The sequence below is a fragment of the Cyprinus carpio genome, chromosome B1 (genome assembly GCF_018340385.1).
Source record: "Cyprinus carpio isolate SPL01 chromosome B1, ASM1834038v1, whole genome shotgun sequence".
Classification (NCBI taxonomy): Eukaryota; Metazoa; Chordata; class Actinopteri; order Cypriniformes; family Cyprinidae; genus Cyprinus; species Cyprinus carpio.
The window spans coordinates 27,546,688-27,574,352 of NC_056597.1; the positions used below are offsets into that span (position 1 = coordinate 27,546,688).

The window sequence follows — 27,665 nt, forward strand, 5'->3', positions numbered from 1 at the left end:
AGAGAGAAAGAGAGAAATGAGAAAATATTAAAAGGAAAAATGAAAGGAAAGAAAGAAAGAAAGAAAGACAAAGAATCCAACCAAAAAGAATGAGCACACTGAGTATATTTAGAGCATGAGTGACAGAAATAACACAAACAGGAAGTTAATAGAATTATGACAGGAAACCACATTGCTGCAAAATTCTGCATTAACACCACATTCCCTCTCCCAAGCTTAACTTCACTTCCATGCCACCTCAGAAGACATTTCTCATCTAAGCTCTAACGTAACCATGCTTATATATTTATAATGTATAGTTCTACTAATTTACTCCCACCAGTTTTATTCTGATTCTGCACCCAAGTCAAAAGTCACGAAAGATCTGAATGATTGCCTTTTTAGTTTATTTAAAATTATTCAAACTCCAACTCACAAATCAATCACGTGCATAAATAAACATTTTTTTAAAAATCCATCATCTTTTGAACATAAGGCGGAATCCCATTTTGTTTCTGACTATTTAAAAACAACACCAAAAAAACAAACACAGCAAAAACAAGTCATTACAAAGCATTAAAAAATGAATAATGAATAAAAGGAAGCCTGCTATGCTATACTAAATAAGCACTTTTGTGCTTATGTTGAGACTAAGTTATCATTATTATTTTTATTTGATCCTAAATGGATTTCTCAGCTATGCTTTTCAAAGATATTTACAGCTTTCTTGTTTTGCCAATCGACAGCTCAACACAACCGAAGCTGTGTAATGTAAAACAATCTGCTGATTGTAGATGACGAGCGTTGTTCTTGGGGTCAGTAAGTCTTTTGTGAGCACAGGCCTTCAGCTGTAGCCGTATGAGTCATAATCACTGTTTCTGTTGGATGAGGGCTCTCTGCTCTGGTTTACCGTCAGCCTCTCCAAACCTGACAACACAGACAAATAATACAGAGTTATAGTCACGTACAGAGCATGAAACACCCCAGGTGAACAGGATCAAAATTTAACTAATAGACATCACCATACTTTCCCAGTTTCTTGATTATATTAAGAATTGCAAATATTATTATTTTTTTTTGTATTACAAGTTTTCTGAAAAGTAACATTTGTGGCATTATGTAATTAATTACGCAATAACTTGCATTCGTTTCCAGAACAGAAATCCGAACATTGGGTAAAGCCAGGTTTGAAATTCTTTTTCGTTTTGGTGACAAATTAGAGTCAAATGTAGAAAGAAAAGGAAAAAAGTCATTTTGAGAAAATAGCCTTTAAAAAGTGTATCATAACTGAAATCTACAGACACAAATACATAAAGGGCAATAAAATAATTGGGATAATTGTTTTATTTCCACAAAACATGTTATGGAAGCAAAATAGAATTCATCAACTTCAAGGACCGAACTAAATATGCAACTAAATATTGTATGAGCTGTTTTACTTTCTATTCAGTGTATATGGTTCTGCAAAATTGTTACCAAAAACAAAAACTTTGACTTTTTTAGTTTTTATTTTATTTGAATTTAGCATTAAATAATCTAAAAAAAAAAAAAAAAAAAAAAATGAGTAGAAGGTAGATAACTTGGGACAAAATGCTGTCTCAAGCACCCTATCACCACAAAGTAGAAGGTAGATAACTTGGGACAAAATGCTGTCTCAAGCATTTTTCTTTCTTTTTTTTTAATATACATTTCAAATCATTGACCTACATAATTATAGATTGTCAAAATGATGACATTATTGCATGATCTTAATTGCTGTATATAGTCAAGAAGGTCAAAACTGATGACGATTTAGATAATTTCATGCAAAGTTGATTTTATGTTGGATAATAGTTTAATCTTAAATATCCAAATACACTCAATTCATCATTATGTAATTGAGTACAAAGGTGATGAGCAGAAATGTGAGTGAGAGATTAATAGAAAGAGTGCAAAACAGTCAGGATAGAGAGAAAGAGGGCGATTACTCACCAGGAAAGGACTGTCTCTTGTCTGTGTTTTTGTTTGGGGGTCCTTGACCTCTATTATAGCACACTTTGAAAAGAAAGATAAAATGCAGGTGATTTTTCTGAGCTGCCAGTCATGAATGTGTTAATGTGTGAGATGATGACTCACCGCTCTGAGTCGGGCCGACCCAGCGATTCTGACGTTTTTGTGAAACTGCATTAAACCAGGTAAAATAGTCAAATTAGACACAGCATTTAATTTTGGATTAAGAAAAAAAATAATCTGTTGCAAAAAAACAGGAAAGTGTGCGAATCAAATAGTGTTTTTTTTTAAACTATATAAAGCCATATGTTGACGTGCTGATTTTAGATGTCGTTACTGATAGCACTAGTGAAAATGCTTTTACAAATTATATTCTCAACTAAACAATTTGAGTGAAAGACTGAATTGAAAATTAACATGTATTTGATCATTTCTTTAGTCTGCGGTATTTGAGCTGCATGAACTTTTGTTCTTAAATGGAAGCAGATCATCAGACCATCTGTACACAAGTTCACATTATAATTCGCTTATACTTGATTTGTGACCTAGAAAAGGTGCAGAATCTGAAATGTTTCTTCTTCATTCTACATCATAATAAAATATAATAATAATAAAAAATGCTAAAACTTTTTTTTCTGGATTTGGATGCAGGTGTACTTTTGGGCTGTACAAGACAACACTAAGCAAAAACAGAAATTTTCATGATGCCATGTGCTTAAAATCATAAGCATTTAAATTTTTGGAAGTAATACGAAATTAAAGTCATGCTCACATCGTTTGCGGATGGCTTTGTACGTGGGCCGACCAAACTGAACCAGAATGACACCCAAGATCAAGAAAATTAATATGCCAGTTACTGCTTTATAAGCAGCCAACTCTGTTCCTAGAGGATCTGAGAAAATGTGAGGGGAAAAGAATAGAATGTGTTATTCAAAATCTACAGCATACTAAATAGAGTCATGAAACCTGATAAGAAACAAAAACATCAAGAGAAACATTTCAGCACACCGAGTCATATATAAACTGTATTCTGAAAATAAACACATACACACACCTTCACACATGATATGCAGGCCGTTGCACTTAGTAGTATCGATGAATGTCATATTTTTTGTGAGCATAAGACCTTTAGCTTGGTTTGAAGTGTGCTTAAAGCCCTTGAAGTCTCCACATCTTCTGTCTTTACACACTCCAGACCACCAGCTGACTGATATTTCACTGCTAGAGCACAAAGGCCCTTGACGCTCATGAGAATACACATAAAGCTGACCTTCACATGGACCGACCTTCCATATTACCTTCAGCTGGAACAGATCAGACTTAGTAATATATTCTATGCGTTTCGGACATGTGGCCTGTAGGGTAGTGGATGTTGTAGCACTAGTGGGTCGTGGGGTTGAGGGGGTTGAGATGTTGTTGATTGAGGACTGAGCTGAGATTCCTTCTGTAAAGGGAAAAAGCACATAGACAAAAGTTACTTTCATGTTGGAATACCACAATGCTTTTTCTCCACATAAAATGTGCAGTCGTGCAGGAATTTGAAACATTTCAAGTATCAAACGTAAATGAAATGAGAGTTACACCAAGAAACTTTTAGTGTTTGTTGACTGCTGTTCTGTGCAACTAACATGAAGAAATCGATAGAGTGTCACCAATATTCTCCAACTCAATAACATATTCTGTTTTAAGAACTCCACATCTTCATGCAGAATTTTCTGGGTAAAATACTGCATGATATGCACTGCATTATTCAAGGTCAGAGAGCAAATAGCTGGATCATTTGCACTCATTACAATCTTGCACTTTTTGCACAGTGCTCGAAGGCACTCACACATATCTTGCACATTTGATTGCAAGATTGCACTTTGCAAACCGATGGACATTCATATAATTCAGAATCACGGCATAAATGGTTCTATAATTTGGATTACCAAAATTAACCATAATGATTTTATACATATAATTACGTTTACATTATTGTTATGTGAGTGGAATGGAATGAGCGGAAAAAACTTTTCAAATGCTTAAAACTTATTTATATGTTTAAACTGTCTATTTATATAATTATATTAAAACAATTACTATTATATATAAATTTGAAAATTCTAGGATTCTAAGATTGAATTCTAATGTACTAAATCTGTGTTTTTTCACAACAACGTTCTTTGGCAACATACATTGTGTGTAATACAGGTGGCATTTATATGATTTTCACATTTCAATGCTTAATATTTAAGAAAGTGATGGAAAACAAAAATATATTAAAAGCTCATTCATTAGTTCTGGGGTTAAATATGTTAAATGGTAGTTAACGCATATTCCTTTGAAAATTGCTTCACATGGTTTTGTTTATGTTTTCTCATTCTTTAAAATTCAAATGGAAAAATGATTTATCTAGCAGACTCTTAAAAAAAAAAAAATCTTTATAAAATAAAACCATTGAAAAAATAAAACAAACATACATAAAAGTTTCTACTCCCATAATATAAACACAAACAAATAATCATTCTACTCCCTTATGATTGTTGCATGCAGTTTATCATTTAAACAAAAAAGAAAAAAACAAAAATCTGTACTTTATCTATAATAAAGAAATGTGTAAACAGAGTTATTGCAAGGTTGACCGATTTACTGAATTCACCTTTTTAGATGGATAGCTTGCAACAACGTTCAAATATTTGCGCTGACATCAGTTTCCAGTAAAGGAAGTTAAGAGTAAGAATTTGAAAAAATAACTACAGTCTATACAAGCATATGACATTTTATTGACAATTGCACTAATTTTGTAATGCATTCTTGCAGACCCTAAAGTTGTAATTTTATGATATGATGGTATTCATTATTTGTGTGATACATGTTTTGCATTTTAAAAGTTCTTCAATATAACATACAATAATGTGACTGAATGCATCTGAATAAATTCTAGCTGCGTGCTATTGTTCCTTGGTTGGGTTTGTCTTACGAGAGAAATATTAGATCAGATAAAAATCTCACTCACTGATATTTTCTTCAAGTAGTAAAGTTTCAGGTGCAGAGCAGATCCATGTATACATATAATAATACAAAAATGCAACAATGAAGTATATTTAAAGAACAAACAATTTACTTACGAACTCCAAGGAGCAGGAGCGCCGTAAGAGTCATCAGCAGAGAGTTTTCCATCTGGCAAAAGGTTTGCCAAATATTTAAAGCAAAATTTAACTTGATTTGACTAAACAAAGTGACTATATACACTTCAAAAGATAACAGGCCCAGAGGTCAAATTAATGACCTCTGGTACATGGCAAGCAAGGTTTTTTTTGTTTTTGTTTTTTGGGCCTCGGCTCAATTAGAATGTTTCATTTTGATTTTCTCTTACTTTTTAGTGGTTCAGATAAAGCAAACACATACACAACCATAGCCCTATTTAAAACATTTGGCCTGCATTTTTTTTTTTTTTAACAGAATGCCAAAGACCAATTGTACCGTGACTTGAACCACAATAAGAACTAATCATTCACTACAGTGACATACAGTAATGAATTTGTCAATACAAACCGGACTTCCTTTTGTTAAGTTATTTAGATTGTTTTTTAGAAATGCTACATTATGTCTTGTTTGTAACTGACAGCTGTCTTCACGTCTCCGCTTCAGCAGTTTGAAGATTTACTTCTTCAAAGAGTGTCAAACATCAATGAAACACCACAACAGCTTTTAAACAATAGATTATCAGATCTTACCTTGTTTGTGACTGACAAGAACAAATGTGTGGAGCAAGTGCAAGAAAAATTAAGTGAAAGGAAATAAGCAGAAGTGTGGAGCTACAATCTTTATTTCACCGCCCCCAAACTCTGTCTCTCCATATAGAGCGTGTCTTTTAATCTCAAGCGCTGTTTGATTGCACATTGCACTGCTTCCTCACTTCAAAGAGAGCTGCACACAAAAAAAAATGAAGAAAAGCTTGAAGAAAAATGTGAGTTAAGTTAAATGAGAGAAAAAAAACTAATAATAATTATATTGATAATACTTAACATTAAATTAAAAAAAAAAAAAAAAAAAAAAAAAAAACTACATTTTTACAAATGTAATGTTCAAATTAAAAAATTAAATGTTGGTGGTCAAATTTGGTAAAGAGTTGGTGAGATATCTTTTCATCTAAAATTTAAAGATGGTTGGAAGTTAACAATAAAGCAACAAAAAAATCTGCATATTCAAAAACTTTGTCATTGCATACAGGAACTGAGCCTCTTGTGGTGTACGGCGCAAGTTGCTCAAAGATGATTAATCTTGCTCACAGGAATCAACTGCGGCAATCATTACGGCTTCAAAACCACCGATATCCACATCTATCCTTTCATTTCACTGTTACTCATATCTTCTTTTCATTCAATCTTTCCCAGCCGCCTCTTTCCCTCCCTCACTCTCTCGATTTTTCTCAGGTGTCGCCGGGGTTGGTTTACCATATCGTACAGTCGGAGAAAGACCCGTAAAGATTGGGTTTTATACCTGTACCAAAAAAATTCCCCCAACACCCTCTCTCTTTCTTGAAACTCTCGTCTATGATTCAATATGAACAGAATTTAAACAGCTTTCAAAAGTGAGTCAATGAGCTCAACTACCACTGCTCTTCTTGTAAATTTGTGAAAACATTGGGTCAGTATTTTTTTTTTTTTTTTTTGAAAAATATCTTATGCTCACCCAGGCTGCATTTTTTTAATCAAAAATACAGCACAGACAGTAATATTATTATTAAATACTAATTGGGAGTATATAAATATATTTTAAAATTTAAAGCTGAATTTTTAGCAGCCATTAATCTAGTCTTTAGTGACACATGAGCCTTCAGAAATTAGTCTGATTGGGAGTTTAAGTAACATTTCTTATATTAATATCAGTGTTGAACATTATTATCAATGTATTGCTGCTTTATGTTTTTTTGTAAAAACTGTTATACATTTAATTGATGAATCAAAAGTTCAAAAGAACAGCATCTTTTTGAAATCTTTTGTAACATTATAAATGTCTTTACTGTCACCTTTGATGATTATTTAATTTAAATATTTAAATTCACAAAAAAAAAAAAAAGAGTCAGAAAAAAGCCAGTTATTCCAAACAACACAGAAATCATAGATCAACTTCAGTGTTTAATATTCACACCCGAAATAAAGGACAATAAAAATAAAAATACACTTTTAACAGGCTACAGTCATCACAACCAATGCAATAGAATTTCTTTTCCTCTAATGCTGCAAATCAATGTGCTAATAAAATTTTCATCCCATTTTTTTTCCTCTCATCCTCGTGTCGTATCACCCCTCTCCCTCGCTCCAGGTGCTGGGGAGGGAACCTAAACGTGGGGGTTTTGCTACAAACCTGAGTCTTAATTACTGAGTTCATGAATTAGATAAAGCCACCTGAGGCTTGATTGAGGACGCCTCTGGTTTTTAATTGCTTTAAAGTACAAAAATAAAGAGAGACCCCACACGCCTATTCTAAAGCTGATGGTTCGAAGGCCCCGCTCCCAGCTCCTGTTGCCAAAGAGTTCGGGGTGGTTAGTGTGGAGTGCTAGTGTGAATCACATGGTCCTCTGGTTGTCTGACAAGGAGACCTCAAATAGGTGGGGCTTTTACGGATCTACATAACACCACATAATGACACGCACAGGCCGTTTGGATGGATGGGCCTACAGCTGTGGGCTAGTGAGAGTATTCATGTGGCAGAATCTGAAGGTGGACTCAAATCAAACCACAAAATGAAGCATTCTATTGGTTAACCGGATCGAATCCCACCCACGTTATGATTCTGAGGACAATATGCCACTGAAACAAACTGGGCGGCTAGCTGTACAAGACCATCAAATGTCTCACTGTGTCTAAATTCAGTGTAAAATATGCAGCCAGGCATTCATCTGCATAGTTTTACCACAAAAGAATGCTATATTTACTAAAGTAAGCATGTTATATAGTGCCTATTTTCTTTGCATATGCTCTGTGCTATGTTATGCCTCAACTGCCCCACCAAATCCTGTGCTATAGCAGATAGATATGTCTATATTAATATCCCTTGTTCACCAGTTTCCCTTTAATATCAGTTTAATTTAAGTACACCGTCCCCACTAGAGAACTTACAGCAATAGTCTATTCCTTCCAATCACTGTCAAGAGGTGCATTAAATAAATGGAGTGAAAGGGTGTGAGAGAAAAAAAAAGAGGGAGCAAAAGATGTATCGAGAAGGTTTGGAGTGATCGGTTGGTGCATTGGTACACAAAGCATTCATAACAGGACGCACCACACCCACATCTGCACATGTGGAAGTTGTCTAAATTTATTCATGAAAAAGAATACGTTCTGCTTTTTTAAGGAGTTTTCATCTGTGATGGCATGGAAATGGTGCTGTGCTTTCTGGTTTGATGTTGTCAACAAGTGTTTATATAGACTAGAGATTAGCCTAACGCTAACGTAATGCTTCCATGTAGTGTGGCGTATTTGTCTCAGTATGATTTTGACAGAATAAAAAAAAAAAAAAAAAAAAAAAAAAAAAAAAAAAAAAAAAAGCATTTCATCATTGACTATAATAATAAATCAGATTTTTTTTTGCAAACTGATAACATGCTTTAAAATGGAGAGGAACTGAGCCGTTTAAACTGGGCGGCCCGTATCGAGTCTCTGACTTAGGTTTCATGGGGGAAACAAGCACACGCTCGATCTCAAGTGTCTTTATACGCCTCAGACAAGTGCAGGATGTGACATGGGTACGCAAACCACAAATCTGAGGGTAAGGAAAAGGCAGAGCAGGTGGAGAAAGGTGGGAGAGAGACGAGAGGGAGGATCATGAGAAAAAGAGAAAGACAGACACACACAGAGTGGCTCAGGAGTACGGCTGTGGTACCCCAAAACCTGGCCTATAAAGCGGTCTAGCTGTGGGTGATTGGGTTGATGGGCCTTGGGGGCCTGTGGGGTAGCTGTATCCTCCATAGGGGTATGGACTGGGGTACGGGGCGGGCGTGGGACCAAACTGCCCAAATGGTGGAGCAGGAAATGGTGGTTGGGTGGGGTATGGGCAAGTGGGGGGACCAAACGCAGGCCTGGGAGCTGTGTAGCCTGTCGATGGAGGGAAGGGGGCACCCTGGCTGGGGTAGGGCTGAAACGCTGTGCTAGGGTTAGGGGTGCACGCTGTGGAGGCAGAGGGGGGAGCAACGGGGTAGGGGGTGTAGGGCAGAGCAGAAGTGTGGGCATTGGAGGGTGCACTGATTTTGGAGCTCTGCTGCTGTTGAGGCTGTGGTTGTTGCCACTGTGATGATGATCCAGCATCCTGATTAGCACCAGTTTGGGATGTCACTGTAGCATCTCCTATACCTTTGCTTTTTTGGCTGAGAATTTCTTGCAGCTTTTCGATGCGCACTCGTCTCGTGTGAGCGAGAGAGCGGAGGGAAAGGAAGCGTTCGAGGAAGGAGTCCAGCGATAGTGAACCTTCGAGAAACTCATCTGCTAAAACCTGAGGGAAAGAGATTGAGCGATTTACAAATCCTGTGGGGTTGGTAACACCAAAAAAAGTTTTATAATATTATATAATGCTTAGGAGATCAGTGGTTCATTAATCTTCAAATATGAATTCAGATGTTTGCATTCACTATTTTTTAGTATCACTAATTTTTTTTTTTTTTTTTTAAATAAACTGTCACTTTTATTCACCTTAGAAAAATCAAATTAAACATACTTTTTGCAAAGCATTCTATTTCTATTTGCAAAAAAATTAAAAAAAAAATTGCAAGATCTCTGTTCAAAGAATCCTTTTAAGGATTAAATAACAAGATTTTCTTAGTAGACTAAAGTAATAACTACTAAGACTGTTTGCCAGGACAGTTAAAGTAGTAATTTAAAAATATTATATTATCATCATATTATTCATAATTGGATTAGAATTAATTTCAGTTACAATAATTTATATTATTATTAAATTAATATTTTGATTAGATTCAATTAAATGCTACACTGGTGAACAGAATAATTTTATTTTTATTTTTTAACCCCTTTTCTTGATATAGAGTTATGTTAAAATGTTATTTAAATTGTATTTTTGAAATGTTGAAAATTTTGTAAAACTAGAAAATGTACAAATAAAGTGAGGAGAAAAAATAAAAGTGTCCTGGTATTTTTGAAAACTTTTGGATGCTTGTGTTTATGAAAATAAACTATATGATTACATCCAGGCTTCCAGACTGTCATCATTTGAATGTGCAGGATGTTGTCATTTTTAAAGCGATAACATATAGTTTCATAGGGTATTTAATGTACAAATGTCTGTTGATATTAATAATTAAGTATAATATAAACTAAAAAGGTTATTATAATGGATAATGTATAAGAAATAACTGATTTTATTTAAGGCAAAAACAAATGTTTCCTTCTCTTTCCTGGTCATTTATTTCCCAAACAATCATCTTTTTTTTTATCCACAATCAATAAGCAAACCTGACAGTTTCACAAACAACAAAAATGCCAATATCAACAAAAAAATTATGAAAATAGGTGATTATAAAGGCCAAGGGGGCCCACCTCTGATTCTGCCTCTGTGTTGGCGCCCTCTATCTGCATACGAGACAACAGCCCCTCCGGAGACACCTGCCCTATGATGCTGTCTGCAGCCAGGGAAAGGGAAAAAGAGAAACAGAAGTGGGACAGAGTTGACACATAAATAGGCTGGCTTCTAACTGAGCAAGAAACTGAGAAGTGAGAACTGTTATGCAAACAAATCAGTTGACAAGAAATGTGTAATTTTAACAAAGGAAAAAGCAGTAATGAATAGACTGAGAGAAAGAAAGGAGAATGAGACTACGGAGAAAGAGGCCAGACACATAGCTTTTGTGTGATGTAATGGCACAGATGCAAAAAAAGGGGAGGAGAATGAGTGCCAGAACAAAACAAGCTCATAGAACAGGACTATATGCACATATAGAAGAAGATTTTTCTGGCTGAACAATATGCTCTGTATAGAAACTCAGTCAGAATTCCAGTATCTGTTCAAAGGTTAATGGTTCCAGGGTGGCTTGAAAACTGCCAGTGCAGTTTAACTGTATTGTGAACAAATGTGAAGTCATTTTAATTTCATTGAGGTAAATGCAGTGCTTATAATAGATTCTTTTTGAAAAGATTCACTCTATTTGTCACACTGCCTAAGCCTTCTCTTTTAGAATATTCAAATTAATTTATTTTCCATATAACACTTACACGCTTTCCTAAGATGTTTACTTTCTATTTTTCTTAAGATTTCAAAAACTTGCCAATATACAACAATACGACTTTAAGACATTAAGATATAAACCAGGAGTCGGCAACCAATGGCACGTGTGCCAACAATGGCACGCAGAGGGATAATCGCTGGCACGCGAGCATTAGGGAAAACTGCATACTGATGTACATTTTGAGGAAATAACTTCAAGTCACACAGCCTGTTAGGAGGTATAAATACTATTGAACTGTGAGAATTACTACTGAGAACTAGTCTACGGATGCGCACGACCGCTGGACATACTAGGTGCTTCAGATCAAAGCCTCAGCAGTTTAACAGCACCCATCAATGTTAAAATGACTGAGATGGCCAATCAAATCAAAGTAGGCAGCGTTTACTGTTCACATAAGCAAAACACTAAGTGTTGGTTTAACACTAAAGAGAGCGAGCTAAGATGAAGCTGTAAATAATTTAATATTAGTCAACATTTAATGATACGTTTTACGATAGAAAATGACCGACAGCTATATTCAGTGGTGCAAACTGCTCTATTTCTTTTTCTCAAAAATGGCCATTTTGAGAGGGAGAGAGAGAGTGATGTGTGTAAATTGTCTGTGTCTGTCTCTCTCTTTACAAACAATGAAGCTGAGTTAAGTTACTTAAAAAAACAGCGATTTGATTTAGAAAACCTGCTCTGACATCAATCAATTTCTCTCCCTCTTCATTTTACATCAATTTACCCAGAATTCATTCCTATACTCCCTTTTATTTACTTTACCCAAATCGATTCCTCCATTCCCTTACCTCTCATGGCACAGTGTTGTTTGTATTTCTCCCTCACTTCCTCTAGTTCAGCATATTTTCCCACCAGTCGCGCCCTCTCTGTTTCGAGTCGGGGCTTCATGTCCAGGTTTTGCTCGGCCAGACTGCGATTGGCAGCCAGAGCCATTTCCCTCTCCAACTGAATGTTCTGGATCTGCAGAAGAATAACACAGACACATGACAAAAGCTACAATGCTATAGACATTATAAAATCCGGCAGGACTTATTGATGGCTGTTGATGCTGAGCAGATAAGTGATTACCAGAACCAAACAAACAAAAATGACTAGAAGTACAGAGAGGAGTGGATAAATGACAATTCAATCTGATGTTTAATTTGAAATCTTTAGCAACACGTGCAATTGTAAATGTTCATTTATAGCCTCAATAATAGAAGCAGATTTTTGACAACATTTACGTCCTCTTAATTTCTTCCAAACCTGTATGAGTTTTTTCTGTTGTTCACAAAAGAAGATATTTTGAAGAGTGTTGGTAACCAAACAACTGCTTGTAGTCATTGACCTCCATAGGATTTTTCTTTTCATAATACGGGGTAAATGGCTACAAGCAAATGTTTGGTTTACCACATTCTTCAAAATATCATAATTTGTTTAAGAGAAGAAAGAAACTTGAGGGTGAGTAAAAGATGACAGAATTTTCATTTTGGAGTGAACTATCCCTTTAAATCACACCACAGACTACTGCTGTGTGCCACAATGGTGCTGTTAAAACAAAAGTTTCTTGTAATTCTAAATAGCACTTTGTAACCTTTCATGGCTGCATTTTCTAAAAAGCATCACTCGCACCAAATTCAAAGTCTCTGTACTTAATCTTAATTTTACTTTTTGATTAAGGAAAATTACAGTTCACAGAGACACATATTGAGAAATACCAATGTGAAATACAAAATTTACCCTATATTCATTATGCAAAGAACAAACCAGTTATTCACTGAATACTTTACCAATTCAATAACTCACTTTTCTCCTCCACTGAGGCTCTGAAGTCTCATTTATGCTCAGATATATTCAAAATATGACTTGTAAGGATGTGCCCCAGTAGGTTTGACAAAAATGCAGCGAGGCCTTGTAGGTGATGCTGATGCAAAATTTTAGAATTTCAGTAGATAAGACTTCGGTTTATTGGCATATTAAAAAAAATAATAATGCAATATGGTGAGTCTTAAGAACAATTTTTACTACACTTAAAAATAAAGAAACACTCGGGTTTCCTAAAGAACCTTTCAGTGAACAGCACTCAATATAGGCCTAAACTTTTTTTGTAAGTGTAAAGAACAGTTTAATAATCTGAAGAACCTTTTGTACAATGGAAAGGTTCCATGGATGTTAAAGGTTCTTCACTGAGCCACTGATGACAATAAAGGACCTTTACTTTTAGGTGTATAAGGTAATTTTAAAGTTCTTTTTTGGACACCATTTACTTTAATTACATGGAAGAAAGCAGCATAAACATCTTTCCTAACATCTCCTTTTTGTGCTCCAAAATAGTGAAATAAGTTTGCAGCAATGTGAGGGTAAATAAATAATGACAGAATTTTCATTTTGGGGAGAACTATCTCTAACAAAGCTCCATAATCATCTCACCTCATCAGACTCCAGTGCCATAGACTCCACCCGCTCCGAGTTATCCAGCAAATCCTGCAACTCGGGCTGGCTGAGGTCTTGAAGCTTCTCCATTGATTTGCTAGGACAGCTGAGGAGCAACAGCAAGTTTACTTGTGTGTGCTAATAATTTACTAATTACATTACAGTAGGTTTGGATTGGAACAACATGAGTAAATGATATCAGACATTTCATTTTTGGGTAAACTATCCTTTTAAATTGAAGTAGGCCAGCAGTTTATACTTGGCATGTGTCATTTTGGATATCAAAGCACTACTTTAAGACTGACAGGTAATCCAGATCACATATGACAGTCTTCTGTCATTCAGACAACACATGTAACAGTGGATTACTTTAAGTATATGGCTACGAATTATGCTAATGAAGCTAAGATTAAGTCTACCTGCGTGGTATTTCATAAAAAGAATCCGCCAATACTTACAAGGTACAAGCAAATCAAAGTCCTCTCCGCACAGTGCTCATGGAAAAACATCAAACTTTAACTGGAAGCGAGTGACCTAAAGATACAGACGGACGCGCTAGACCTAAAAACGTCTTCCGCGTTAAACCCGCTTCCTGCCAGAAACACTTCACTTACGTGACCGTATCTGTGCCAGGTGTAGCGCGTCGTTTAGCGCGACAGTGTGACACTATTTTCCCGAAATTGTTCCGGGAGACAGGAATCTCCCCGCGGTTAGCAGGACGGCTAGCTCACTTAAAAGAGAGCAGTTGAGCAAGGCGGGTTGCTATTCAATACAAAACGGCGTCGGACGAAATAACAATTCAGAAAGACATCATAATGTGTGTCCGGTAAAGCCGCGTCGATGTCAATTCGAGCAAAGTAGTCCAAATAAAGGTTAATTGACAGGCTATATTCCTATTCTTAAGGAAAAGTTTCACTTCTCGTTGACAGATATCGTGGCCATCTTTGGGCGAAACCATTGTCGATATTGTCTAGGGAAGTGAGATATGTTTAAAACACCCTAAAAACACAGCTTACATTTTTTGACGAGAATGTTACATTTAGTTTTAGAGTATGAGTTAAATAACTATGTAAAAAATGTATAATGGAGAAAATGAAATGACATTCGCATCATTTCGTGGAAATATCAAAGTGTTTCCCATAACTTTGATTTTATATGGTATCGTCGCATGTGCAGCTGACTGAAAGGGAAACCCCGACGTGACGGGAATATTCCACATGTGACATGGCAGCAAGGTTGGTCCTAATATTTCATCAGAAATGCAACATAGATTTTTTTTAATATAGAAGTTTAATATTTCAGAAAGAATGGTCTCACACATTTACAGATATAAGCACTAAAGAGACATTATTTTAGCGCTTGGAATTACAAGCACTGTAAAGCTGTGTGCTTTCATCATTGTGTTTTACACATTTGATCATATCCATTTCATTTGACACAATAATTTGTGATTTTATTAGTTTTCGGATAGTTTTATTTATTTTTTATACTTAAAAATTACAAAGTATAAACTTACATTTTCAGTAATAGTGATTTTTTTTTTTTTTTTTTTTTTTTTTTTTTTGTAAATGACAATATTGTAAATTCACATTTTTAAGAAGAAGGAAGGAAGAAGAGAAAACAGGGACAGAAAAACAATAGCAGTGATAATGATTTGGAGGCAAAATAGTAATCAAAATATAAAGGATTAGATGCTCATAAAAATATGTGCCTCTCAATGTATCCTCAGTCCTTTAAATGCAGAAAATGATAGAAAACAATGAAGAACCAGAGCTGCAATATTATAAAACAACAGCTGCCCAGAGATGGTTTTGTAAAAATTCTGTCAAAACAAAAAAAAAGAGAAGATTTAATCAGTTCATGTCCTATATATATATATATATATAAATATATATATATATATATATATATATATATATATATATATATATATATATAAAATCAACTTAAAAGTATTCAATAATACATTTGGCCGATACATTCTCCATTAACCATGATGAAAATAGTACTGAACATGTGTACTATGCTGTTTTGTACTGTAGTGGTATCTTTTGGATGAAGTAGGCAGGAAGATTTTAATGTGTAAAACAGCCCAGTTTTTATTTTCATTTGTGTAACTGGCTAATGGCAGGATAAGTCAATAATTTTCACTTACTTGAAAGATCGTTTCTGGACACGTGTGGTATTCAAGGGATTCATGTGAGCATGGAGGGATGTCGAGAGAGGTACTTGCAGCATAACCATACATAATAAGTCCAATCAGTGTCCCCACCAGGCCAGCAAGACCAGAGATCAAACTGTTTTTTAACTTACAGGGAAAAAAACAAAAAACAAAAACAAAAAAAAAAAACATATTATTTGGTATATGTCAGAATAAAGTTTAATTCACAAGCAATAAGAAGCTCTAGTTACTTGAATTTACCAGTTCTCTCTTAGGAGTTCTTTCAGATGCCATACCAAATGATCCAGCAATCACAGACTACATTAAAAAAAACATCAGAATTAGAAGAGAAGGTTGATCTTACATTAAAGCAATTGACAAAATAAAGTATGCAATTGTACAGAACTTGATTAATGGGCAGTATGTCACTGGGACTTTTTGATTTGTGTTTATATGCTATGCTTGCTTTGTGTATGTTTATGTATTTTGTGTTTTTAACAACTACAGTATCTTAGTAGTGAAATAAACATACCACAGAACCAACACAGAGGGGGCACATAAAGAAATATTTTATATCAAGGCTGATGTTGTAGGCTGGTATAGTCAGGAGGAGCTGGAACAAACCTAATAATATTGTCGTAAGCTAGAGAGGGAAAACATATGGTGAGAGTAAAAATTCAAACAAGAAAAACATTAAGCAAAACATATCAAAGAAAACGGTTACAGCAAGATCCCAAACTACCATTATCTGTCTTCCTTAATGACAAATTATTTGACCCACATCCACTTACAGCCACCACTTCAGGGTCATAGAACTTGAACAGGCGATGGAATTTGGGAGGATCCAAGTCAGCAGATGGCATTTGGTTGCTTGACATCCTGACAACCCACCTAAAATTCAACTGAGGTACTAAAAAACAAAAACATTTCAAAGTCCAGATCATTGATTATAATGGCTCCTTATAGACTTAGATAATAGTGAGAGAGTCGGTATGAAACATGATCTGATCCCCCTGGATTAATGGAACGTTTTGCGGGAATACAGATGCTGGTGAAGAAAAACATCTTTGTGAGGAGAGGAAGTGGGCGGATATAATACAGAAAATGTGTCTAGAGAGAAGAGCAGCACAGCTTGATACAATCCTAAATGCTCAACAGCACTGCAGAGGAAAAGGGTTAGGTTCAAGGGTAGAAAAAAAAAAAACAGTACATTACTTGCATTGCCTTAAGTGGGCTGGACTGACCAGATGTCTAAAACAGCTCCAGTTTGCGTTTTTATAAGTTTGTATTCAATCACAAATACACGCGTTAACTATGGCAACCCACTACACAATTGAAATGGGCTTTTTAAAAGCTAGTTTCAGGCATCACCAAAAAAAAAAAAAAAAAAAAAAAAAAAAAAAAAAAAAAAACTCATGAATACAGCTAGAACGTATTTCACATGTTACTGATAAATATGTCCGGTCAAATGTAATTTTCATTCAAATAACGCACCACCGCCGGCGCCTCACCTCGAATGTCGTTTCTGGGAATCGTAGAAAGCTCGTGGCTGAGGGGAACAGGGCTGTTTATGGAGTGATCGAAGACGCTCAATAAAAGCTCCTATGGGGAGAAGGGGGCTGGACAGACCCCTTTTCTAAAAACGCAAGGGTGGGTCTAACTGTTTTTTGTAATAGGGTACAGAGAAAATTGAAGCCCAGATCTTTTCTTTGGAATTGTTGCGCACTTAGAGATTCATTCAAGCAACAATAGAAGGTCCAGCCAGTGGCTACACAACAAACAACTTGAAAGAAGGTGCAGAATCCTTGCAGATTTTTTTTTTAGGTCAGTCTCACTCATTCATGTGGAATTCCGCTCTGCGCGTACGTCGAGCTTGTTGTGCTTCTTAAAAGTATTTGACCTTACATACTCAGCTGTGTTCTTCTCTGTCGCACTTGTTATTACTAACTCCAGTATACTTGAAAACGAAGGATGACTTTGACCGTGTCGCCGGACCTCTCAGTGAACACTAGCCCAACTCAGGTAGAGGAAAAACTACAAAACAAACAAAAAGCTCTCCGGGACAGCATCGAGAAGGGGGAGCCCAAAATATTCGGGGTGAGTGAACGTCGTGTTATGGCTTCAATAATCTTAAAGGGCTCGGCACAGGTTCTCACAGGGAGGTTTTCTGGCACAATTGTATATCTTGAAAGCAAATGGGGGTTCTTTTCATAAATTTCATAAATTAACTTCACAATGCAAATGTCTTCTCTGTCACAAGAGAAAAGACAATAGATTTGCATACCAGCAAATGAACAATGTGTGTAAATGTACATTTTCTTTGCACCTTGCATCTTGTCTTTATATCTGTAAATAATATGCAATTATAGACCTCAAAAATCTCTTAGAGCTCCTGATTCAGGGAACATGGTGATTAAAAACACAAACACTTTAAAAAAGAATTTCCTCTGAAATAATTACTTCTATATTTCCGGTATACGGCTGTTGTTAGGGGGTTTATATTGGCCCCTGCATTTTTACCATTTTAAATCACAATTTTGCCTAGTCGATCATTTAATTTGCCTATACATTACAACATTTATAATTATGTTAAATAATATTTCGTAAGAAAATCTACATTTAAAACTACAAATATTAGTACAAAACAGTTCTGATTCATGTGTTCCAGTCTTATAAATAAGAAGATTCTGTTCTTAATATTTTTAGATCTTTATAGATCTTGACTATATTTAAAATTTGTGTAAATGTGAAAGAAGTGCTAAACACTGAATAATTAGAGGAAATATCATTTTTGTTTAAGATACTATCAGAAACAGTTTAACATCACACATCAGCTAAAACTGATTTAAATTTACTCTCATCTACAGTAGATTACAAAAACCCAAGTTATATTTTACTTGATGTATGAAATTCATGCTGATCCACCCCTCTTTTTTCTGTCTCTCATAGGTCGCTCAGATAGGAATAGGATTGCTGATCATCTCCTATTCTATTCCTCTGCTCTCCATTGAGAGGACCATGATACTTAACTTTGGTGTGCCATGGTGGAGTGGCTTTATGGTAAATTACACTAATACGTTAGGACATGGTTATATAACAGTTTAAGGTGGTTATAGGAAATGATTTAAAGGAATGTAAAGTAAATTGTATATCCACCAACAGTGGACCCATCACTGAACTTTATATTTTGTTTCTTTTTTTTTCTTTTTCAAACAGTTTGTCGTTTCAGGCGCAGCTGCAATAGCATTGGAAAAGTATGCCAACTTGAAAGCAGTGAGTTTGAACTTACAGCAAGACAGACAAACTTTTTAGAGATTGGCATATGCCGTTTTTGTATTTCACCCATAATCAAGTGCAAAGGGTCCACATCAGCAGGCATATTCTGTATAACAGAAAATCCAAAATAAACAAAAAATACAAAATAATGATATTTGCATTTGTCTTTAGGTCTCTGTTTGTTTGGCAGTCTCTGCTTTGACCATCATCATCTCAGTTATTGCACTTGTCCTATACTATGCTGACATTGCTTTGAATCCGGCAACCGTCTGCTATGAGGGACCATCCAAGATGTGTTACCATCAGTATTATGCCACTGTATGTATCTTGTACCATCATATGTGAGAGTCCTGTTATATTAAACAGTTGTGTATTTTAGTAAGGACTCTTTCTTTAAATCAGCATTTCAGCACAGGATTGAAGACAACTATCTCCATGGTCAGTATGGTCCAGACAGGAATGTCCTCTGCTTTTACAGTTATACTGTATAGTCAGAGGAGGAACTTTACAGGCTATGCGGTAAATATTTAGTTAGAAAAATGTTATGTTATATGTGTGTGTGTGTTTTGTTACTATTGATTTTGAATTGCCTAATTCATTTATAAGTTATTCAATTATTAAATTCAAAGTAGCCTATGCTTCAAAGGTGAGTTTCTAATGCAGTGAATTTCTCTCCTTCTCTCTCAGACCGTATCTGAATGACATCCTGCTTAATCCCATGACATTTCTGGATTTAAGTCAGAGGTCCTATCCACTATCTACTTCATATAGCCTACATGTGGGTTTTCTTGTACCAAGTGTTGTTGTATTTTCAGTAAAATTGAATGTGAATTATATACTTTTATATAAATAATCAAAATAAACATATAAAGATTGTTTATCATTATTATTATTATTAAAGTTCCATTTAAAGATGGTCTTCTGTGGTTTTATTTTACAACTTGAACCCGCACCTTGTTCCCACATTCTTTGTTTGTTAGTTAGCCTACTACTATATATATTTTTTTTTTATTAATCTTCAATAAACACAGTCAAAGTACAGTTAGGACTACAATAATACACTTGAAAACATAAGTCACATACAAAAAAATTATATGTATACAAAATACACATGGGGGTAAACATTATGTAAATATATTAAAGGACTTACAAATAGAGACAGTCTAAATTGCTTTCTTATTATGTAAATAAAAAATGTCTTAATATAAATTTGAATTTCTTTTTCAAGAACCAAAAATAGACGATTGGTTTTACTGTAGACCTGTTACTATTACTATTGACTAGAAGAAACAAGACAGCTTACGGGCAAATCCTCAGTCACATGAAACGAGCTAGCAGTTTACCCTTTTTTCAAAAAAATAACAAATAAAAAAAATATTTAAAAAAATCATATTTACGATGCAAATGCTTTGCTCATTAATATTAATCGCGTTATATGATATTCGCCGTTAGGGACTGATTTTTATGATGCTAAAATACCAAATTCCACTTTAAAAGAGCTTGGCCCGTGAAATAGTCGTCAAAACAAAAACTAATTAACCAAATAATTAAATAAACAAGAAGCTCAGAACACCAAACAACATACACACTAACGTCATCTATTAAATATTCATGAGTTCGCAGTCAAAGGATTCGTTTGCTGGTTGCTAACATCACAGGCAACGGTCCTCCCTACAACAGAAGCGATTTATTCGTTGATCCTGTTATATATCAGCTTCTACCTGAGTTAAGGTTTGTTTCTAGTCGCAGGGCAAGCGATTGTGCTTTGCTGCAAAGCTGAGGGGGGAAAGTAAAACACCGTTACACAACCCTCTTAACTTAGCGTCCTTTTGAGTTGTGCTGTTAAGGGATAGCTTAAATCGGAAAATCATAAATAATGCCATTACATGATTTTTAGTCAGTCAAATCTGATAATATTGTAATTAATCGACTTGTGGAGCCATTTAAATTAGCTTGTTTTGGGCTTTTGTTAGCCTACGGTGTTTGTCAATAACAAATCAGTGATGAAAAGTGGAAACAGTGATAAAAAACGTAAAAAAAGTTTTTTTTTCAAAGGTAAAAATAAGGGATTTATTTTACCTTGACATAGTAGGCTATATCTAGCCTCTTGCTTGTTTTTCTACAAAGACCATACAATAAGTGTAGGTCAATACTGAATTAGGTTCCTGTGCGCATTACAATATTTCTAGAACTTTTCCTTTTAAAACTAACAAATCCTCTTGCTTTATGTCTCTCTCTCATAGTTTCTGTGATGCAGAAACCAGCTGTGGTGAACACCAGCTTCAAGCCCATCATCGTTAACAGAGTGGTGGTCCGAGACAAAGTGTTTCTGCATAGACTGGGCAAAGTGCTGAAACTTAAGTGGCTACTTGGCAAGGAAGTCCAGGCATGAATAGACTCACTTGCCTACACTGCCAGTCACACAATAATTGACACATTAATTATTTTTTGTAGGCTGGAAACATTATATTGAAACTTACCATTAATTGTACAGACCTGTTATTCAAAGGAACAACTGTCCAGACAACTTAAATGTAATATTTTACGTCCATAGCTTTGATTCCATCCCGACTTCATTGTAATTGCCGACTTCAACCAGTTTCTCCTGTTCTTTGATCATATGTAAAGTTGAACTTTATATGAATCTTATTAATATAGGTCCACTGTGCTTGAAATTACTCTGCTATCTCTTAGATAAGGAGATCTCTCGTTGACAGAATCATACCGTGTTTTGCTTGCGTAGCTGTGGAAAACAATGATTTCTTCTCTCTAAGCGCCCTCCTAGAGAAGGTTACTAAACTTCAGGTTTCCTAAACTAAAATTGTGGACAGCAAAAAATTTGTATTTAAACCTATTTTGTACCCAAAGTGATTTCTTTATTATTTATTTAAGATGGATGTCAATTGCGGTACCTATGATGATGTCACACCTCTTCATACAGCCTGTGAGTTGGGGAACTTAGATATGATTAAGTTCCTGCTAGCAAAGGGAGCATCTCTTAAGGTGAACCGTTTTGGACACTGCCCATTTTACATGGCCATTAAGAGCAGGTATTTACAGTACACCTCTGTGATCTGAAATCAGTTGATTGAGCTGACATTTTTGATTAGTAAAGTATGTCAACTTCTATTTCATCTATGTGTATGTGTTGCTCCTGTCTGGGCTTTAAAGAGTGCTGCAGGGGTGACATATTTTTGTAGGCCATAACCTGGAAAATGAGTGAGCATTTAAGCGCTTCCAGTTTTATTGTCCTGAAGTCAACAGGATTTTTGGTTAAACGTCTGAAACTTTTAAGAAAGAACTCTTATCTTTTTAGAAAATGTTTTCACATTTTATTCTACAACATAAAATACATCAGTAATACCCCCTTTTTTTTATAGGTACTTAATTCAGCTCACTCCATCTATGCAATTGCTTACTTTTACAGCCTTATCACACTCTCTCAAACTATTCAGACTCAAACTTTCAGGGAAAAGTTTTTTTTTTTTTTTTTTAATAAAGACCAAAAGAGTTGTCGGAATCATACACTTGTTGGCCACATAGTGTATTTTCTGCACTATACCAAAAGCAAAATCCCATTGTTGAGGGAACCAGCATGAGTCCAACTTCCGGGTTGGCCTACAAAAATATTATCACTGCAGTTATTGACAGCTGCCCATTTCACTATTGGGAATTCTAGCTCAGTTTAATTCAAACTAACAGTAGAGGGCAGTAAAACCATTTGTACATTTAAGTGTAACTGTGTTTCCAGCACATACATAGACTGGTGTTTCTCTTAGGTGCTGTCATGCTGTCAAACTCCTGCACATGAAAGAAGCCACTGTTAATCTGCACCCTGTGAGAATTGCCATGGAAATGATCCAGTAAGCTTTAATCACATAATATCTCACTACTTCCCCTTGTAATATGCTTTATAATATATTTTTATATGTCTATGAGCTTATTTTTGTGTAACCTGTCACTCTACAGAGCGGTACAGAAAAGAGATTACCCTCTGCTGCGTGCCTGGGCTCTATCAGGTGTCGACATGGACACTAAAGACTATGATGGACGTACAGTAATGCATGAGGCCGTTTATCTGAAAGACAAGTCTATGATCACCAAACTACTGGAATATGGAGCCACGCCACTGGTATGAACTACCATCTGTTTGGACAGTACTATTTTTTTTAGGCTTTTAATGTTTGTTAAATACATCCCTATTTTTTAACCTGTTCACTCTTAGGAGAAAGATGTGTGGGGACAGACAGCCATGGATAATGCTCGAAATGAGACAGCAATCATGGGTCTTTTTGACCCTCTTTTCACGGTGTGTTGCCCCACTAAAGAAGACTATCTGCTGTATAAGGCAAATCATAGACAGATAAAAAAGTAGTCTTTTTGTCAGCATAATTATTCTGTATTTGTTGACTTTCTTTCTCACTCTGCTATTGTTACGTATATATATGAGGATAGTAAATACGCTGTTAATAAATACACTAACAATACATTTATACTACTTGATGTGTGTCATGCTGTTAGCTTGGTGCACACAAAAGTCTCTGCTTTGTTGTTGTTTTGTTTTTTACAATAAAGGAAGGACACAAATTTATACGGTTTTCTTCTCTCTGGCATTTTCAAACGTTTACTAAAGGCTGAGCTTGGTCTTTCACAATTCTCATATGGTGTCGATTCATGTGACGTTTCTTCTGGATAAAGACCGCGAAGTCTCGAGTCATCGGTAGGCGGCAGGGTGGCTCCTTCCAGTAAGGAAAGAGGAAGCGGGCAACGCTTTATGGATTAGTTTCGTAAAACTCGGGTTTATTAGTGAAGGGTAGATCTGGCATCCTCCGTAAGAGCATTTCTGAAATAAAAACGACCATTTTAAACTTCATTTAACGTTTGTAATCTCAAGCGAAGTCGCCTTCAATGTCTTGACTCTTTCAATGTAGGACCTCGGTACTGCCCGTCAGTTATTTTCAAGTTGTCTCGTTAACCCGTCGTTTGCGAATAATACGAACACGAGTTTAAACACTCTTGTTTGTGCCGGTGCGTTATAAGCGTAGTCAAAGGCACTTTTTTAAAATGGGCCGGTGTTTCTATTTTAGCACACTTATACTTTCAGTTTCATATCTATTGATACCGTTGTGTCACTCTTTGGAATGGGGTGAGCAGTCTAGTCCCCTGCAAAATGTGCGGTCCATCATCACAAGTTTGTCCGAGGAAGCCCACAGTTGCCTGGTCTCTATATTTGGTGAGAAGAGAGTCGACCTGTCTCTCCAGGTGAGCTTACATTGTAATATATATATATATATATATATATATATATATATATATATATATATATATATATATGCTATAGTCTATCAAGTTTATACTAAACACTGTGTAATATAATGCTGGCTCTATGAGAAACCATGTGGCAACCAAGAAAAACATTTGACAAAACTAACTTTGTTACGTTTTATATATATATATATATATATCTGTATATATATATATATATATATATATATATATATATATACACGTGTGTATGTGTATATATATATATATCATATATATCATATAGAAATGTCATGGAACTGACCTTGACTCCAGCTGATGAAATTTCAAAAATCTGAAATGTCATGGAACTGACCTTGACTCCAGCTGATGAAAGTTTAAAATGGCTAAGAAAAGTGAAGGTAGTTCTCAGAAAATCAGAACTAGAGTCATTTGCCACTTGGTTTGCTAATTTGCTAATGCAACGTATATTACTACATGATGCTTGCTGTACTGGCATGTTCTTTTCTTTGGAAAATACATAATGATATTTTATTTGTTTATTCATGGGCTTCAGTTTCTACAAAGTGGTGTAAAATGGCTGTCTGATGCTGTGGCATCAGCCCTTAATATTGTCAACCAGTATGTTACGGAAATCTTGAAATCAGCAGGAATTGATGGTAACTATATAGAACATTATACTTGAAAGTTTCAATTTATTTAAACCAAAACACATTCTCACAAGTATTTTTTCAATCATGTTTTTATCTAGCCAAGCTACCCTTTCAAAAAGTGACTCCGGAGGGAGTGATATTTGTCGCTCAGTGGGCCCTTCTGGTTGTTGTGGCCTACTGGATAATATCCTTCATCCTGAGTTTGGTTGTTGGAGCTATAAGGCAGGCTCTGTGGCTGCTGAAGGTCACCTTTGCCATAGGCATGTTTGGATTGATTCTCAGTGACTTTGGAGCCTCTGCAGAAACCACAGCGATAAGACTAGTGGGCCTGGCATGTGTTTGTTTCCTGTTAGGAATAGGTACAACATCTACAAAGCCAGATAGGAACCTCGAGGACAAAATCAAGATGCTGGAGAGACGACTAAGAGAGATGGAGAAAAACAAAATGGATTGACGGGGAAACTTTTGTCAGACCAGAAAAAATGAATTTTCTTTTCTCTTTGCTTCAGTTGTAAATCCAAGGATGGAATCCAGCATGACATTGTGACCCACATGTGCATTTTGTTTATCTAAACTTGGAAGGTGCTTCAAATGGCAGAATTAAATGTTCAAACCACATTTCTGGGGTCTTAATGTACAGAGAACGTCTCGGAGACGTCATGTCAGATGACCGACTAATTGGGATCTCACTAAGAGAGACCAATCTACTTCGAGTGTAAACTAAAAGAGCCACTTTACATTGGCATGCGATTATTACATCCAGCTGCCGCTGATCACAGCATGAATATAAGTAGGCAGCAAATGCAGCACATATTTGGGTTTTCGCTGAGGAGCCGAGCTGGTGACCCGACCACTCAGTGGTGGTACAGAAGCTGTGGCGATGGGACGTGACGTCTCTGTTCCCTCCTTCAGGGAACGAGGGTTACCAAACATAACCATTTAGGTGCATATGGAAGATTGGAGGTGATTGTAACCCTCTTGGAAATGGCAGAAGTCTGCCGGAGAAACACGGGCTCTAAGGCTATTCCATGGACTTTACACATATAGGATCCACTTAGGTCTCTACATATGGAACCCAGCCCTCTACCGGTTCTCAGGATTCATCGGTTGAGGTCCTGGTGCCGGATGCTCCGCCATCCTGCTCTTGAACGTATTCAAGCAGTTCAACACTGACTGAGTGCGAGAGCACCAAGTCCCTGTGTTCGCAAAACTGATCCTGAGACTGAGCTAATATGAGCCAGTCATCGAGGTAGTTGAGAATGCGAATACCCTGTTCTCTCAGGGGAACAAGGAGTGCCTCTGCAACTTACGTGAAGACACGGGGCGACGGGGACAGCCTGGAGGGCAGGACCTCGTACTGATATGCTCGTCCTTCAGACGTGAACTGCAGCAATGGTCTGTGGTGCGGAAGGGTCGACAAATGAAGTATGCGTCCTTCGGGTCGATCACTGCAAACCAGTCTCGGGGACGGATGTACCCGAAGATGCATTCCTGCGTCAACATCTTGAACGGTAACCGGTGAAGGGCCTGGTTCAAGACACGCAGGTCCAAGATGGGTTGTAACACTGAAGTAGGGGCTGTAAAACCCCATCCTCATATTGGCTGGAGGGACCGGCTCTATTGCATCCTTTGCCAGTAGGCATGGGCCGTTATGATATTTTGATGGTATGATAACCTTAAGCAAAAATGTCATGGTTTCACAGTATCACGGTATTGTTGTTACAGCTCTGAAATGTGTTATTTTTAAATTTCTGGGTAAAAGAAAAATCTTTTCAATCTTCAATCTTTTTTTTTTCCACTGGGAACAATATATTTTGTTTTTGAGCAACATACATAATATTATAAACAGTAGAATTAGTTTATTTTTTCTTTGATTTGTTTCCTAAAAAGAAAAAAAAAATAAAGACTGATGTCTTTATTTAACCTAAATCTGTAATTACAGTTATTTAATTTTAGGTACATAATTCATATACATATCATTTATATCATTTCATATCATTAACTTTTATAATAATAATCATACACATAATTTGATTTAATAATAACCCAATTTGAAGCAAAAACAGAATGTTCTGACAAGCTTTGTGAAATTATACTACATGCCTGAATGAAACAAACAGCAGAAGCTCTGAATGAGACGCATATTCACTCTCTGACAGCAGGAGGCAGCAGCTGCCCGCAGGGGCAGGGTGTGTGCCTCAGTCTGCATCTGTGGAGCCCAAGAGATGCTGGGCAAAGCTCACGACCACGTCACAGAAGAGGCTGGCCTGGGACACAGGGGCATTAAGGAACCAAACTTTGTCTGCGTCCCTCATATCAACCAGATACAGACAGTTTTGGCACTCCTGGATCAGCATAGTGGACATCACACTGCCCAGAGACCACGCAGTGACCTTCATCGCTCGTAGCGCGAGGTTAGTAGCGGTACGGAGTTCTTTGAGAACTTCTGGGTCGTGACCACCCTCGTGCAGGTCCCTCAGTGCCTTAGCCTGAAGATCCTGCAGTAACGCCATAGCGTGTAAGGTGGAGGCAGCTTCTCCACAGGCTGCATAAGCATCACTGACCAGTCGAGTACCTACAGACCCAGGAGGGGAGGCATGGTTTGCCCTGCCGGGTGGAGGCTGTATTAGGACACAACTGCATCGCAACTGACCACTCCACGGGGGGGATCCCAATATACCCCCTAGCTGCACCACCGTCGGTGGTG

At 36.3% G+C, this 27,665-nt stretch overlaps 6 protein-coding genes across 12 annotated transcripts; 3 read left to right on the forward strand and 3 right to left on the reverse strand.

Annotated features, from left to right (window-relative positions):
* Positions 1-369: 369 nt before the first annotated feature.
* On the reverse strand, positions 370-5,890 carry LOC109098906 (T-cell surface glycoprotein CD5). The gene is made up of 7 exons (XM_019112429.2): positions 5,688-5,890; positions 5,079-5,130; positions 3,023-3,412; positions 2,741-2,860; positions 2,095-2,139; positions 1,951-2,013; positions 370-906 (listed from the first exon to the last, which is right to left on the reverse strand). Exons 2-7 carry the CDS (start codon positions 5,128-5,130, stop codon positions 824-826), a joined length of 753 nt encoding a protein of 250 aa, XP_018967974.1. The 5' UTR covers positions 5,688-5,890; the 3' UTR covers positions 370-823.
* Positions 5,891-7,071: 1,181 nt separating this feature from the next.
* On the reverse strand, positions 7,072-14,546 carry vps37c (VPS37C subunit of ESCRT-I). The gene is made up of 5 exons (XM_019112428.2): positions 14,062-14,546; positions 13,601-13,709; positions 11,980-12,151; positions 10,503-10,585; positions 7,072-9,441 (listed from the first exon to the last, which is right to left on the reverse strand). Exons 2-5 carry the CDS (start codon positions 13,691-13,693, stop codon positions 8,815-8,817), a joined length of 975 nt encoding a protein of 324 aa, XP_018967973.1. The 5' UTR covers positions 13,694-13,709; positions 14,062-14,546; the 3' UTR covers positions 7,072-8,814.
* Positions 14,547-14,848: 302 nt separating this feature from the next.
* si:dkey-9i23.16 (uncharacterized protein LOC571915 homolog) lies at positions 14,849-17,411 on the reverse strand. 4 transcript variants are annotated; one of them, XM_042717104.1, is made up of 6 exons: positions 17,276-17,411; positions 16,556-16,674; positions 16,297-16,407; positions 16,026-16,082; positions 15,759-15,911; positions 14,849-15,425 (listed from the first exon to the last, which is right to left on the reverse strand). In XM_042717104.1, the coding sequence occupies exons 2-6, from the start codon at positions 16,640-16,642 to the stop codon at positions 15,318-15,320; spliced, it is 516 nt and encodes a 171-aa protein (XP_042573038.1). In that variant the 5' UTR covers positions 16,643-16,674; positions 17,276-17,411; the 3' UTR covers positions 14,849-15,317. The 4 variants fall into 4 exon arrangements, with proteins under 4 accessions (XP_042573038.1, XP_042573039.1, XP_042573037.1 ...); XM_042717105.1 differs by having other exon boundaries at positions 17,259-17,331; XM_042717103.1 differs by lacking the exon at positions 17,276-17,411 and having other exon boundaries at positions 16,556-17,169.
* A 317-nt stretch (positions 17,412-17,728) lies between these two features.
* tmem176 (transmembrane protein 176) lies at positions 17,729-19,952 on the forward strand. 3 transcript variants are annotated; one of them, XM_019112423.2, is made up of 6 exons: positions 17,729-17,861; positions 18,714-18,824; positions 18,981-19,037; positions 19,212-19,358; positions 19,443-19,559; positions 19,728-19,952. In XM_019112423.2, the coding sequence occupies exons 1-6, from the start codon at positions 17,736-17,738 to the stop codon at positions 19,740-19,742; spliced, it is 573 nt and encodes a 190-aa protein (XP_018967968.1). In that variant the 5' UTR covers positions 17,729-17,735; the 3' UTR covers positions 19,743-19,952. The 3 variants fall into 3 exon arrangements, with proteins under 3 accessions (XP_018967968.1, XP_042573042.1, XP_018967972.1); XM_042717108.1 differs by having other exon boundaries at positions 19,451-19,559; XM_019112427.2 differs by lacking the exon at positions 19,443-19,559.
* Positions 19,953-20,639: 687 nt separating this feature from the next.
* On the forward strand, positions 20,640-23,631 carry si:dkey-9i23.14 (potassium channel GORK). Of its 2 annotated transcripts, XM_042717101.1 has the most exons (7): positions 20,640-20,771; positions 21,284-21,426; positions 21,735-21,830; positions 21,933-22,090; positions 22,820-22,903; positions 23,010-23,172; positions 23,266-23,631. In XM_042717101.1, exons 2-7 carry the CDS (start codon positions 21,292-21,294, stop codon positions 23,413-23,415), a joined length of 786 nt encoding a protein of 261 aa, XP_042573035.1. In that variant the 5' UTR covers positions 20,640-20,771; positions 21,284-21,291; the 3' UTR covers positions 23,416-23,631. The 2 variants fall into 2 exon arrangements, with proteins under 2 accessions (XP_042573035.1, XP_042573036.1); XM_042717102.1 differs by lacking the exon at positions 21,735-21,830.
* Positions 23,632-23,746: 115 nt separating this feature from the next.
* Positions 23,747-25,543, forward strand: tmem109 (transmembrane protein 109). The gene is made up of 3 exons (XM_019080746.2): positions 23,747-24,302; positions 24,862-24,964; positions 25,057-25,543. Exons 1-3 carry the CDS (start codon positions 24,105-24,107, stop codon positions 25,410-25,412), a joined length of 657 nt encoding a protein of 218 aa, XP_018936291.1. The 5' UTR covers positions 23,747-24,104; the 3' UTR covers positions 25,413-25,543.
* Positions 25,544-27,665: the final 2,122 nt, after the last annotated feature.